This window comes from Heterodontus francisci, chromosome 16 (assembly GCF_036365525.1).
Source record: "Heterodontus francisci isolate sHetFra1 chromosome 16, sHetFra1.hap1, whole genome shotgun sequence".
In the NCBI taxonomy this organism is placed as follows: domain Eukaryota; kingdom Metazoa; phylum Chordata; class Chondrichthyes; order Heterodontiformes; family Heterodontidae; genus Heterodontus; species Heterodontus francisci.
In genome coordinates, this window is record NC_090386.1 from 30,174,887 (window position 1) to 30,190,969 (window position 16,083).

The 16,083-nt window shown below is 44.0% G+C and overlaps 1 protein-coding gene across 1 annotated transcript in view; it reads left to right on the top strand.

Annotated features, from left to right (window-relative positions):
* Window positions 1–1,046: 1,046 nt before the first annotated feature.
* The window catches only part of LOC137378032 (bactericidal permeability-increasing protein-like), a 52,048-nt gene continuing 37,011 nt past the window's right edge, over window positions 1,047–16,083 (top strand). The window contains exons 1-4 of the mRNA XM_068048071.1: window positions 1,047–1,124; window positions 1,429–1,572; window positions 3,560–3,659; window positions 8,582–8,710. Coding sequence (XP_067904172.1) covers window positions 1,443–1,572; window positions 3,560–3,659; window positions 8,582–8,710 — 359 coding nt within the window. The 5' untranslated portion in view covers window positions 1,047–1,124; window positions 1,429–1,442. The remainder of the gene's footprint in view (window positions 1,125–1,428; window positions 1,573–3,559; window positions 3,660–8,581; window positions 8,711–16,083) is intronic.

The following is a 16,083-nucleotide window of genomic DNA, read 5'->3' on the forward strand; positions in this document are numbered from 1 at the left end:
TGGGTCCTTAGGTGACTGAATAGTCCAATTCTGGATCCACACACTCTGCCACAGTTGGCGCAGGCAGTATCTGCCGAGGCGAGTGAATGGGATGCTCGAATTTCCAAACGCTCCTTTCGTTGTTTGCACTTGGTCGCTGCCTGGGCATGTCGATGTTGCTCAAACTGGCTGGCACCATCGCAGATGCTTCTTCTCCATTTTTAGCAAGAGATTCCCACGAATCAGTGGAGATGTCACATTTTTTCAGGGAGGTTTTAAGGACATCCTTGTAGCATTTCCGCTGCCCTCCTGGTAGCCCCTTGCTATGACGGAGCTTGGAGGAGAAAGCTTGTTTTGGGAGTCTTGTGTCAGGCATGTGGATGAATCCTTTGAAAACATAAACAAAGGTATAAGCAGAATGATGCAGGAGTAACCAGGACTGCCGGGGGCAGCCAGGCTGCATTAATATAGTCTTCAGTAATAAAAACAGAATGTGCTGGAAATATTCAGCAGGTCTGGCAGCATCTATGGAGAGAGAAACAGAGTTAACGTTTCAGGTCAGTGACCTTTCATCAGTTTTGATTTATTCTATCATCTCTTTACAACCTTGGTGTTGTACTGCATTTTGGCTTTGGTCCTTCAATGTTTCTCAATTTAAACTAACAAGGAATGGGGCTGGTTCAGTCGGTGAGACAGTAGAGTCATAGAGAATGTAGCCCCAGGCAATAGAAGTGTGGCTCATTCATTAATAACAACAGCTTGCATTTATTTCTGGGTGTTAACCTGGAAAGACATCCCAAAGAGTTTCACAGAGGTATCAGAGAAGCAGATATTGATCCAAAGAAGGAGAGATTAGAAAGGCTGACGAAAAGCTTGTTCAAAGAGGTGGGTTTTAAGGAGGGTCTTAAAAGAGGAGTGGGAGGCAGAGAGGCTTAGAGAGTGGGATCTAGGTAGCTGAAGGCATAACAGTCATCTGTAAAGGGAGCAGATTTTCACAACAGGCAAGTATTAGAGGAACTGAAGGGGGAGGGGGCTGGTGGGGACATGTTGCAGGTCATTAAGAAATTACAAAGATTGAGAGGGTGGAGGGATATAAAAACAGGAATTAGAATGAATTTGAGGCACATTGTGGACTAGCTGCCAATGTAAGTACACGAGGGCAGAAGTGATGGGTAAGTGGGATGAGCTGAACTTTAGAGAGAGTGGAGGACAGAAGGCCAGTCAAGAGATTGTTGGAATAAATGAGTCTGGAGGTGACTAAGGGTTTCAGTGACAGATGTGTCAGGACAAGAGATGTTAAAGTGGTGGACATAAGCAGTCTTTGTGATAGAGAGGATGTGGGGTCAGAGGTTCAGCCGGAGGCATTCACGCCAACGCTGAGAAAGTGAACCAAACTCTCAGATGACTAAAAGTGAAGTTAACATTTCTCTGCCACCTCTGCATTAACAGTGTGAGTCAAGGTGATGGTGAAGATGATCTGGATTGTGAAGATGATCTGGATTGTGACAGTCACTGTCCTGTTTTTCTCTTCGCACACCTTGTGTACAAACCCAGGATTGAAAGTGAGAGTAACACAGAAAGCCTTGGACTATGGTAAGTGTGGACAAGCCATTTAGCCTAACTCTCTCTGCTTTTCTTGTGTAAGGGTTGAAAGACTCTGAGCAATTACGGTGTCACTATTCAAACTGCTACACTTGGCCATGTATCAGCTCTAACAGAGTGATCTCACTCTCAAGCAGTTGGGTTTAGAAATCTAACTTATTTTGACATATATCACCGTTTTTTAAAAAAAGGTGATGTTGTGGCTAACATTTCCCCAATGTTGACACTTCTTGGACCTTGAAGCAATCCTAATCAGCTCTTAGATATGTGTGCTTACAAATCCATCAACTTCCCCTATTGCCCTTGAGCTAAATCCAATGTGCAGAGCTTGATTCTGAAATTTGGTTTTTGCTTGATCCATTGCACCACCAGGATGACCTTTCACCTTCAAAAGATCACCCATCTCTGCCCCTACCTCTCTCTCACTGCTGGTGATACTCTAATCCGTGCTTCTAACATCGTGAGGCTTAATTTATCTAATGCTCTTCTATTCTCGATATTTTGCAACTAACTCAGAATATTACTGCCATTATCCACTCACAATATTGCATTTCTGTCGCTCTACTTCTCATTGGGCTCCACTGGCTCCCTGTCACCCTCCACTGGCTCTGTATACCGCTCAGTATCACTGATGGCCTGTACCCCTCCACTGGCTCTCTGTCTCCCTCCAGTGGCTCTATACCCCTCTGCATCACTGGCTCCCTGTACACCTCCAGTATCTCTCTGTCCCCCTCCGCTGGCTCTCTATACCCCTCTGTTTCACGGGTCCCTCTACCCCTGTGTTATCATTGACTCCCTGTACCCTTCCACTGGCTCCCTCTACCCCTCTTATCAATTTCCCTTACTTTACCCTACCTTGGGACCCATTTGACCTGGTGTCTCCTCTTGCACTCTTCGATCCTGTGACTTTTCATTCCACGTCATCTCCTATCCTCAGCTGGTGGCTACACTTGCAGCTACTACATTCCTGCCCCAGCCCCTGGAACTTTCTCCTTAAATCACTCTGCTGTACCTCCGAACTCTCTGCTTTCAAAAACCTTCTTTACAATTAACCAGATCCAAAATGTCTGTCTGACCTGAGGATTATTATATAAATGCAAGTTGTGACAGTACAGTTTCTGGATTGTGTTAATATGAAGTAGTGTACACAAATGGATATTATTGTGTAATTGTCTTTACTGATATATAATGATCTCATCAAGTGGCACCAAGGTGTATTTGTGGGCACTAACATGGATTGCTGTGCGTGGATCCAATGTAACACACATTCATGTGGACAAATCTATGTTGTCATGTACAAATCCAGTGTCATCCAATAGAAATAGCTGACTAGCCACATGTGGCTATTGCAACACCATTTTATCCAAAGGCGCTCAATTTATACCCAATACAGACAAACATAATTAACATGTGTATATTTACTAAAACATCTAGCATCATTCAGTAACAAAAGGAAGTATCTCTCACAATGATCACAAACTCTCACACACCCTGCTTTTCTTCTTACCGTTTAACAACGAATGCCTAAAAAGGTTAAAGTTTACATGAGAATATGAGTATTATAATCCCAAGTCCAACATGCCTATTACTCATTGTTAATTTACTAACCAGAAATGCCACACTGGGATTCCTGATTAGCCATGTGTGCCTCATGGTCAATGTTTACACCAGTGTTAACTCTGTGTACTTGTATGTAATGGTCGTTGAAACATATCCCCACACTTTCCCCTCGCACAAAGCTACAAGTGACTTGGCAGCATCATGATATGTGGCAATGCCAGGGGCCTTACAGGACTCACACAGGAGTTTCCAGTGGAGCAGATGATGTGGGGAGTATAAGATGTTCCAGTTCCCAGTAACAACCAGTAGCTGAGGAGATTGTGTATTGTTGTGTGGCTGAGAGCATGTGTTGACTGGTTTGTCCTCCAGTGTATACTGGAAGGCTCTGGTGTTCTCTAGCATCTGGTTTGTCGTGCAGGTCGGCAGGTCGGGATCCAGGTGTTGCAACAGAAACTGCGGGGGTTTCGGATTCCAGACATCAGAGGCAAGAAACATCACCTCCGTTACCAAGTCACAGGGTAAGTGAGTGCAGTGTTCTCCAGGAAAATGTTTGAGGATAATTTGCTCCAAATTGACCACATCCATTTTTGAATGATCTAGAAATCTGGTCGCGTTGTGTCTGTTTCTCAGGTGATAAATGGTTACCAAGTCCCCAGTACGGTGGGCAGAAATTGCACACACACTTGCAGCTAGAAGTGGACCACCCACCAATTTGGGTCAGAACAAATGAAAGGAATCCTTTCCCCAGCCCTGTAATGTGCATTAGACTCACAGCTTGTGAAAATAAGAGGTTTTCGAATAAGACAAAAATCAACAAGAAATCATAGAATCTCACAGCAAAAAAAAGCAGCCATTTAGCCCGTTGTGCCTGGACCAGCTCTTTGAAACAACTTTCCAATTAGTCCCACCCCACCTGCTCTTTCCCTCAAAGCTCTGCAGAATTTTCCTTTTCAATTATGATTCCAATTTCCTTTTGAAAGCTACTATTGAATCTGCTCCCGCCAGGCAAATGATTATATCATTGTTATGCAGACACCTCTATCACATGTGCAAGTCACTCCTGTCCTTACACCCATTTTGTGTATAAGGAGAGGAATGAGATAAAAGGGAAATTGATTCACATAGATATGCACAGACCAGGGAAGCCATTCAGGGCATCTAGCTTATCCTTCTGTAGAAACCTATGATCCTCCCATTAGAGCATATCAAATAAAGAGATGTAGGAGTAGAACATACGGCCCCTGAAGCCTGCTCCAGACAAACCAAATATAATGAACTGCCTCTTGAGTGATTCCAGACCTTCTACATCCTACCCAGCAAGCAATTCCAGGTGTTGATCACTCTTTCTGTGAGGTTCCTATCTATGTTACCTCCTCCAATCCTAGAAATCCGAGATCCTGCATTCCTTTAATTCTGCCCTTTTGTGCATCCTCAATTTCCTTCCCCACACCCCCCTACCACCCCCCAGCACATTGGTGGACATGCTTTCAGCTGCCTAGGCCCAAAGCTCTGGAATTTGCTCCATTAACCTCTCTGTCCCTCTACCGCTCTCTCCTCATTTAAGACACTCCTTAAAAACCCACCTCTTTGACCAAGCTTTTGATCACCTGCCTGAACATCTCCTTATGTGGCTCAGTGTCAAATTTTATTTGATAAATTACTCCTGTGAAGCACATTGAGACATTTAATTATGCTAAAGGTACTACATAAATGCAAGTTGATGTTGTAATGTTTGTTAATATCAGTCCTGAATTTGCCTTTTGTCTGTTTACATCTGTATCCCTCTGTCTTGAACATGTGGTTTAACTTGAAATGTTGCTCAGGATTGACCTAATCTATTCCGCTTGCTATCTTATATAGCAGTGCAAGGTTCTGACTCATTTACCTCTATTCAAGGCTGAATGGTTTAAACTTTCCTAACCTTTCCGAATAACTCAATCCTCGGACCCTTGAGAACAGCATCTTGGCCCTGCTCTGCACCACTTCCGTTGCTTGGATATTGCCTGTGACTCAATGACCAGAACTGAGCACAGTATTCAGGATGTTGCAGAGCCAGACTATGACACAGCTTCAGTGTGACAACCCACACCTGGTCAGACCCCCATCGACAGTACTGCATTAGTTCTGGGCACCATGCCTCAGGAAGGATTTATTGTCCTTGGAGGAGGTGCAATGCAGATCCACCGGAATAATATCAGGGCAAAAGGGTTAATTTATGAGAATAGATTGCACAAACTTAGCTTGGGGAGAGTTCTGATCAATGAGTTTAAAGGGATTGGATAACAGGATTCAATAGGGTAGATAAAGAGAAAACATTTCCTCTGGTGAGGGAATCAAAAACGAGGAAGTTAGAGCTATATCAGTTAGATGTAAAATCAGGAATCATAAAGCCAGTCTCTCTCTCCAAAAGGCTGTGACGCAGATACTGAGAGTTAATTGTAGCTATCAGGACTGAGGTAGATAGTTTTTTTTTGATAGGTATGGGTATCAAGAGATATGGAACAAAGGGGTGGAAATGGAGTTGAGATACAGGTCAGCCATGATCTGATGGAATGGCTGGAACAGACTCGAGGACTGAATGGCCTCCTCCTGTTCTTATGCTCCTGATTTGGCAATGTAGAGCCATGGAATCATGGAAAAATTATGGCACAGAAGGAGGCCATTCAGCCCATCATGTCTGCGCCGGCTAAAAAACTAGCCCACCTTCCAGCACCTGGTCTGTAGCCCTGCAGGTTACAGCTCTTCAGGTGCAGGTCCAGGTACCTTTTAATGAGTTGAGGGTTCCTGTCTCCACCACCGTTCCTGGCAGTGAATTCCAGACACCCACCACCCTCTGGGTGCAAAAGTCTTTCCTCAGGTCCCCTCTAATCCTTCTACCAATCACCTTAAATCTGTGCTCCCTGGTAATTGACCTCCCCGCTAGGGGAAACAGGTCCTTCCTGTCTACTCTATCTAGGCCCCTCATAATTTTGTACACCTCAATTAAGTCACCCCTCAGCCTCCTCTGTTCTAAGGAAAACAACCCTCGCCGATCCAATCTTTCCTCATAGCTGCAACTTTCAAGCCCTGGCAACATTCTTGTAAATCTCCTCTGTACTCTCTCCAGAGCAATTATATCCTTCCTGTAATGTGGTGACCGTAACTGTACACTATACTTCAGCTGTAGCCTAATCAGTGTTTTATACAGTTCCAGCATTACATCCCTGCTTTTATATTCTATACCTAGGCCAATAAAGGAAAGCATTCCATATGCCTTCCTCACCACTTGATCTATCTGTCCTGCCACCTTTAGGGAGCTGTGAACACGCACTCCAAGGTCTCTCACTTCTTCTACCCATCTCAATATTCTCCCGTTTATTGTGTATTCCGTCGCTTTGTTTGCTCTCCCCAAATGCATTACCTCACATTTCTCCTGATTGAATTCCATTTGCCACTTTTCCACCCACTCAACCGAATCATTGATATCATTTTGGAGTCTACGACTCTCCTCTTCACTATCAACTACACGGCCAATTTTTGTGTCATCTGCAAATTTCCCAATCTCCCACATTTAAATCCAAATCATTAAGATATACAACAAACAGCAAGGGACCCAACACTGAGCCCTGTGGAACGACACTGGAAACAGCTTTCCATTCGCAACAACATCTGTCGACTACTATCCTTTGTTTCCTGTCCCTGAGCCAATTTTCGATCCAACCTGCCACATTCCCCTGTATCCCATGGGCTTTCATTTTACTGACCAGTCTGCCATAGGGACCTTGTCAAGTGCCTTACTAAAATCCATGTGGACCATATCCACTGCACTACCCTCATCAATCCTTCTTGTGACTTCATCAAAAAACTCAATCAGGTTAGTAAGACATGACCTTCCCTTAACAAATCCATGCTGACTATCCTTGATTAATTGGTGCCTTTCTAAGTGGCAGTTTATCCTGTCCCTCAGAATTGATTCTAATAATTTACCCACCACTGAGGTCAGACTGACCGGCCTATAATTATTTGGCCTATCCCTCGCACCCTTTTTAAACAATGGTATAAGATTCGCAGACCTCCAATCCTCTGGTACCTCACCCGTATCTAGTGAGGATTTGAAGATGATCCTCAGCACATTCACTATTTCCTCCGTGGCTTCCTTTAACAACGTGGGATGCAATATAGTTAAGCAGACTGTAATGTGCTGCTCTGCAATGGTTGGTTTAGAATATCCTGTCCTCCACAGATCTCTTTTGGTCCCAATATTTTTCCAATGTATTGGATTTCACTGTCATCGTTCTTCCTGCTTGTCTAGGTGGTGCATTGGAGCCAGTCACAGGAAATTCGCCAGTAACAATTAAACAAAGAGGAGCTGCATGAGTTGCTGCTGCCTGAGACCAGGAGCTGGGCTTCTGGGAGTTTTGCTCCGGGAAACTAGCCCAGTCATTTAATTATCAGGAGAGGGAAGTGGCCTCTACCTCTACTTCACTGGAGACCAAGGATCAGCCTATGCTTCATTGTGCAGGGTGTCAACCATGTAGCAGTTTGTGGATTCTGACACAGAAGGTAGTAAAGTCCCACTCCAGAGACTTGAGCTCAAAATGCAGGCTTACACTCCAGTGCAGTACTGAGGGAGTGCTGCACTGTTGGAGGTGCTGTCTTTCAGATCTACCCTCTCATGTGGATGTAAAAGACTACCAGGCACTAAAAACCGATTATCCGGTCATTACCATGTTGCAGTTTATGGAATCGTGCTGTGTGCAAATTGGCTGCTGTGTTTCCTATATTACGATAGTGACTACACGTCCAAAGCATTTCATTGGCTGTAAAGAACTTTGGGATGCCCGAAAGATGTGAAAATACAAATTCTTTCTTTAGAGATAGGAAGATGCCAGCATTTAAATAGGACAGCGCTGTCATGAAGACAGGATATTCTAATTCACCTCAATCACGGGGTAATTCACCAACTCAGCTTTCAGCCATCTCTTCCCCCGAATAGTTCTTGTTAAATCAAAGTCATTGAGCGTTAAAGCTGTGTTGTGTAATATACTTCCTCCAGAGATTTCTAATGTTCACCTGCGTGTTCCTTCTTATACTCCCACCCAAATCTGTAACTAACGGGGGAGAAAACATAGTGAGGTGTACCAGTAGGTTTATGTTATGTCGACATAACAGGAAATACTGTGTATCAGCAGTTGATATCAAGCCTAATATTATGGATCCTGCCATGGAGGATTTATTGGGAAGGTAATAGAAATTAGTAGGATCTTGTGTAATGGCATTGAACAAATTAAGCTGCATTTTAATGCTAGGGTGAATTTGCTTTTAAGTTAATATTTCTGGAAGTAACATTATAACAATTGTGACCTCCTTAAACTTTCTATTCCACGTAACTCACTGCACTCAGACCCTGCCCACAGCTGTGATGAGAATTAAACAATAACTTGTGTAAATGTCTTTACAGAATGCGCATTAGACAGTTTGGTCTGCCTCAGTCTGCAATAAGATTCTCTGCGGGGACAGGCATTAAGCTCTCCATTGTCAATGCCTACATACACATAAGTGGAAAATGGAGAGTGAGGTATCGTTTTATGTAAGTATTTAGTCTTTGTTTTATTTTTTAATCACTTTCCTTCTGACCCCTCCTGAAGGGGCTGATTCATTCCACGGTGCTGTTTTGTCTACTCAATGTGCTGTGCCTAATCTGCACTTTCTCGAAAGAATTCACAACAGCAGACTGGTGAAAGGTACCTCAAATGTTTTATTTACATATTAAATCATCAAGTACAAGCACTCACAACTTGCACAGCATACTACCTGTCAAGACACAAGGTGATCAGTCTTGGACTTGTGGCTGCCCTTTGTTCTCTGAATCCCAGACTCACGGTGCTTCTTACGAGTGTTGGTGCCAGATTATAATGCCGTCCCAAGTTTCAGTCAGGGGTTAAATCTTGTTTCCAAGACCCACTCCTCTTACTTACTCATCGGGGTCTTGTATAATGACATAATGATAATTCCTTATTTAGCTTCGTCAGAGCCTGGTCAGCACTTCTCATTTCTTACACTTCCTCATTGTCTAACTGTAGGTCTAATCATATCTTGTGTCCAAGGCAACTCCTTATCTGGCTTGTGCAAGGACACTGAATCTGCTAGCACCGTGGCTAATCTCATCCTGTTTTCCTGGGCTGTCTGCAACTCTCGGGGCCATCTGTTTGCTGCTCCCCTTTTTACACAACCCCCACAGTTTCGACACACTGTGTATTGTTGTATAACTGGCTCAGTGTCTCAACTAAGTTCTTCTATGTTTTTACTGGGTCCACAGTGCCCCCTTTGATCTTGCAGGGCTATGCCTAAGGGGTCCCACTCTCACATCTCTTAGGTAGTACACTTGTGCAATTACTATCTCATTTCCAAGGCAAGAGCGTAAACAGTGTCATGTTAAAGAAAGCACAATTTAAGCATCCCCATTACATAATTAATCACTGTGTAAATACAGTCGTAATTTCATTGTCAGAGTACATTTACCATTCATTAAATTCATTTTAAGTACCCACGAATAGTTTATATGATTACCCTCATGTTACATACTTAATCATCTATATTTTTATAGAGCAAGTTCGAATACTGATTGCCTTTAAGGTTACTGTCCAATATGTGTTCACACATCCTCTTACATTTCTTAATTAATTTCTTAAGTTTCCAAATTAAGTATGTCACATATAACACCATGAGAACCAAAACCACTAGCAGGACATGGGAGGTAATTCTAAACCGGGGGTGTAGCTGCACTTTTAACCCCCAGTTCCATACGTTGTCCCACCAAGTGGAATCATCTATCTCGTCGATCTCATCTTGTAGCATCTTCGACTGTCGTTCCAGATTGTAGTACACTACAGCAATGGCCTCCAGTTGCTGCTTCTCTTTACCCAAGTCTGTGGGCAATGGCTGAATAGTTTATTCGTATTCCCGGTGGTAATTTATCAAGTCCTCCTTCATACTTTCTGTCACAGTTACCGTTTCTGTCTTTCGTTCATGTACGTCCACTAACACCATCTTTCCTACTCTGGTTGGTATTTGTGGGTTGAAACAGAACATACTGTTGCTCACCGGACAAGTCCGGTCGTGTCCTACTGATATTCTTTTGCTGTGGTAGTTAAACAATATCTCCCCTTTCCCATATAGGCCACATGGGTTAGCCCTGACAATGCTTTCCTCGTCTCCATGGTGCAATTTACAGTGGCATTAAATCCACATTTTGACTCTGCTGCTTTAGATATAGGATGACCACCTGGTTTCCCAGACTACACTTAGACAAGGTTGTCTCAATTATCTCCTTTCCAATTTTTACAACATAGGGCAATATATCATAGTATTTTATGTAATCCTTTCCCCTCATTACCCTTATATTTTCTATTTCATCTAATTGCATTCCTAACTTATCTTTCAGAATTACAGGTATTCCCACACTACTCCAATACTCATAGATCTTGTATTTACACACTCCTGACCTTTCCATACCTTAACAAGTTTTCTGAGTTGGCACCTGGTAATTTTATCATTTGTGTGACTAGCTAAGCCCTTCAACTGGGTCTCATTTATCCAAACCGGCGCCTGTCCTGCAGCAATTTGCCTCAAATTTTCCCGGGTTTGTTCTAACATCCACGAACTGTACGTACTACAAACACTTTCATTATTTTGAAATATCGTGAACCGCCTTTACCTTTTCTATTATCTCATTAATAGTGTAGCATGACCTTCCAGTACTCTTACCAGTCCTGTCACCACATCCTTCAAATCCTGTCCTACTTTATCTGCACCACTCTGTCCCTTTTGCTTATTTTTCAAAATATCTTTTACTAGCTGGCTGAGAGTTCTAACCTTCTGGTCCACACTTTCCAAATCTATAGTATTGACAATTGCAGTTCCTGTTTTAAAGACCGTGGCTGCGTCATTCACTAAACCACATTTACGTCTCTTTCCTTTTATTATTCCCTTGTTACCAAACTCTTATGCCAGCAATTGTTGCAGTAGTACTTGTACAACTCTCAGGTCTTCTCAGGGCATCAGTCAAGTAGCTGGATATCTGAGATATTCAATATTACCGGTACCAACTCATGTTTCTTTTTTTGATTCATTCATGGGATGTGGGCATCACTGGCCAGGCCAGCATTTATTGCCCATCCCTAATTGCCCTTGAGAAGCTGGAGGTGAGCTGCCTTCTTGAACCGCTGCAGTCCATTTGGGGTAGGTACACCCACAGTGCTGTTAGGAAGGGAGTTCCAGGATTTTGACCCAGCAACAGTGAAGGAACGGTGATATAGTTCCAAGTCAGGATGATGTGTGACTTGGAGGGGAACTTGCAGGTGGTGGTGTTCCCATGTATTTGCTCCTTTGTCCTTCTAGTTGGTAGAGATCGCGGGTTTGGAAGGTGCTGTCTCAGGAGCCTTGGTGCATTGCTGCAGTGCATCTTGTAAATGGTACACACTGCTGCCACTGTGCGTCGGTGGTGGAGGGAGTGAATATTTGTAGATGGAGTGCCAATCAAGCAGGCTGCTTTGTCCTGGATGGTGTCGAGCTTCTTGAGTGTTGTTGGAGCTGAACCCCTCCAGGCAAGTGGAGAGTATTCCATCACACTCCTGACTTGTGACTTGTAGATGGTGGACAGGCTTTAGGGAGTCAGGAGGTGAGTTAATCGCCTCAGGATTCCTAGCCTTTGAACTGCTCTTGTAGCCACGGTATTTATATGGCTACTCCAGTTTAGTTTCTGGTCAATGGTAGCCCCAAGGATGTTGATAGTGCGGGATTTAGCGATGGTAATGCCATTGAATGTTAATGGGAGATGGTTAGATTCTCTCTTGTTGGAGATGGTCATTGCCTGGCACTTCTGTGGCGCGAATGTTACTTGCCACTTAACAGCCCAAGCCTGGATATTGTCCAGGTCTTGCTGCATTTCTACACGGACTGCTTCAGTATCTGAGGAGTTGCGAATGGTGCTGAACATTGTGCAATCATTAGTGAACATCCCCACTTCTGACCTTATGATTGAAGGAAAGTCATTGTTGAAGCATCTGAAGATGGTTGGGCCTAGGACATTACCCTGAGGAACTCCTGCAGTGATGTCCTGGAGCTGAGATGATTGACTTCCAACAGCCACAACCATCTTCCTTTGCATTAGGTATGACTCCAACCAGCGGCGAGTTTTCCTCCGATTCCCAATGACTCCAGTTTTGCTAGGGCTCCTTGATGCCAAAATCGGTCAAATGCTGTCTTGATGTCAAGGGCAGTCACTCTCACCTCACCTCTTGAATTCAGCTCTTTTGTCCATGTTTGAACCAAGGCTGTAATGAAGTCAGGAGCTGAGTGGCCCCGGCAAAACCCAAGTTTATCAATCTGATATCGGAGCTTCTGATCAATGGGTCTCACCTTCTCCAAACCATCCGAATTTCCACCAATCGCATTACAGCGGCCTTGTCTTTTAGTGTGTTGCCTGTAACTTTGCGGAGGATGACGAATGCCAGGTCCGAGAGGTACATGGCAAGCAGTTGATTTTTTAGCTGCAGGCAGCTCAGGCCCTTGTCCGTCACTGCGCAGGTTATTGCGAAGCAAGTGCTGCTTGATAGCACTGTTGACAACACCTTCCATCACTTTACTGATGATTGAGAGTAGACTGATGGGGTGGTAATTGGTCGGGTTGGACTTGTCCTGCTTTTTGTGTACCTTAGCAATTTTCCACATTGCCAGATAGATGCCAGTGTTGTAGCTGTACTGGCACAGCTTGGCTAGGGGGACAGCAAGTTCTGGAGAACAGGTCTTCAGTATTATTGCAGGAATATTGTCAGGACTCCTAGCCTTTGCAGTATCCAATGCCTTCAGTCGTTTCTTGATATTATGTGGAGTGAATTGAATTGGCTGAAAACTGGCATCTGTGGTCAGGGATCAGATGTCCACACACACCCAGTAGCAGATACAGGCTTTGTACCTGCGGTTGTAGCCTGCTCCGGAGTCCTCTGGTCAGACCAAAATCCAAGCCTGTCAATTAGGTTGACTTCCAGATGGGGAACCTATCGAGGAGAAAAATCACGGCTATAGAGTTCCAGATTTCACATCCAAAACTCTGTATACTGTCTCCACAGCCCGCTCCCATCAATATCAGAGCCACTATTTCAGTGAGTGAGAGGTCAATCTCTGGAACAGGCTCCCTCTGAAGACGGTGGAAACAGTATTGATTCATAGTCATAGAGTCATTGAGTTATACAGCACAGAAACAGGGCCTTCGGCCCATCATGTCTGTGCCAGCCATCAAGTACCTATCTATTCTAATCCGATTTTCCAGCATTTGGCCTGTGGCCTTGTATGCTATGGCGTTTCAAGTGCTCATCTAAATACTTCTTAAATGTTGTGAGGGTTCCTGCCTCTACCACCCCTTCAGGCAGTGTGTTCCAGATTCCAACCACTCTCTGGGTGAAAATATTTTTCCTCAAATCCCCTCTAAATCTCCTGCCCTTTCCTTAAATCTGTGCCCCCTGGTCATTAACCCTTCTGCTAAGGGAAAAAGTTTCTTCCTAGATACCCTGTCTCTGCCCCTCATAATTTTGTATCCCTCAATCAGATCCCTCCTCAGCCTTCTCTGCTCTAAGGAAAACATCCCTAGCCTATCCAGTCTCTCTTCATAGCTGAAATGCTCCAGTCCAGGCAACATCCTGGTGAATCTCCTCTGCACCCTCTCCAGTGCAATCACGTCCTGCCTATAGTGTGGTGACCAGATCTGTACACAGTACTCCAGCTGTGACCTAACTAGCATTTTATACAGTTCCATCATAACGTCCCTACACTTATATTCTATGCCTCGGCGATAAAGGCAAGTATCCCATATGCCTTCCTAACCAGATTATCTACCTGTGCTGCTGCCTTCAGTGATCTATGGACATGTACACCAAGGTCCCTCTGACCTCTGTACTTCCTAGGGTCCTACCATCCATTGTATATTCCCTTGCCATGTTAGTTTCCCCAAAATACATCACATCACATTTCTCAGGATTAAATTCCATTTGCCACTGCTCTGCCCATCTTACCAGCCCATCTATATCGTCCTGTAATCTAAGGCTTTCCTCCTTAATATTTACGACACCACGAATTTTCGTGTCATCTGCAAACTTTCTGATCATACCTCCTATTTTCACGTCAAAATCATTAATGTACACTACAAACAGCAAGGGTCCCACCATCGATCCCTGTGGTACACCACTGGTCACAGGCTTCCATTCGCAGAAACAACCCTCGACCACTAAGCCAATTTTGGATCCAATTTGCAAAATTGCCCCGGATCCCATGGACTCTTACCTTCTTAACCAATCTCCCATGCGGGACTTTATCAAAAGCCTAACTGATGTCCATGTAGACTACATCAACTGCTCTACCCTCATCTACACGTCTAGTCACCTCCTCGGAAAATTCAATTAAGTTAGTTAGACATGATATCCCCCATGACAAAGCCATACTGACTATCCTTGATTAATCCCTGCCTGTCCAAGTGGAGATTAATCCTGTCCCTCAGAATTTTTTCCAATAGTTTCCCTACCACTGATGTTCGACTCACCAGCTTGTAATTACCTGGTTTATCCCTACTACCCTTCTTGAATAACGGTATCACATTTGCTGTCCTCCAGTCCTTTGGCACCTGTCCGGTGGCCAGAGAGGATTTGAAAATTTGTGTCAGAGCCCCTGCTATCTCCTCCCTTGCCTCACATAACAGCCTGGGATACATCTCATTTGGGCCTGGGGATTTATCCACTTTTAAGTCAGCTAAAACCACTAATACCTCCTCCCTTTCAATGCTAATTTGTTGGAGTATATCACAATCCCTCTCCCTGATCACTACACCTACATCGTCCTTCACCTTAGTAAACACAGATGAAAAGTAATCATTTAAAACCTCCTCCGGCTCTACACACAGGTTGCCACTTTGGTCCCTAATGGGCCCGACTCTTTCCCTGGTTATCCTTTTGCCCTTAATATACTTATAAAACGCCTTGGGATTTTCCCTTATCTTGCCCATAAGTGTCTCTTCATGCCCCTCGTCGCTCTCCCAATTACTTTTTTAAGTACCTCCCTACACCCTCTATACTCCTCTAGTGCCTCCACTGTTTTCAGCCCTCTGAATCTGCCATAAGCCTCCTTTATTTTCCTTATCCAATTCGCTATATCCCTTGACATCCAGGATTCCCTGGACTTGTTGGTCCTACCTTTCATCTTTACGGGAATACGTTGGCCCTGAACTCTCACTATTTCCTTTTTGAATGAATCCCACTGGTCTGATGTAGACTTTCCTACAAGTAGCTGCTCCCAGTCCACTTTGGCCAGGTCCTGTTTTATCATATTTAAATTGGCCTTCTTGGTCCTTTACCATAACTACCTTAAATCTTACAGAGTTATGGTCATTATTCCCGAAATGGTCCCCCATTGACATTTCTACCACTTGTCTGGCTCCATTCCCTAGCATTAGGTCCAGTAACGCCCCTTCTCTTGTAGGACTTTCTACGTTCTGGCTCAAAAAGCTCTCTTATATGCACTTTAAGAATTCTTCCTCCTTTAAGCCATTTGCACTGACTATCCCAGTTAATATTAGGGAAGTTGAAATCCCCTACTATTCTTGCCCTATTATCTTTACACCTCTCTAAGATTTGCCTTCATATCTGCTCCTCTATCTCTCTCTGACTTTTTGGAGGCCTGTAGTACACTCCCGGCCAAGTGATTTTCCCATTTTTGTTTTTAAGTTCTACCCATATTGCCTCATTTGAGGAACCTTCTAAGATATCATCCCTCCTTACTACAGTAATTGACTCCTTGATCAATAGTACAATGCCACCTCCTCTATTACCCCCTCCCCTGTCACGCCTGTAGATTCTATATCCTGGAATATTGAGCTGCCTGTCCTACCCTTCCCTCAACCATGTCTCTGTGATAGCA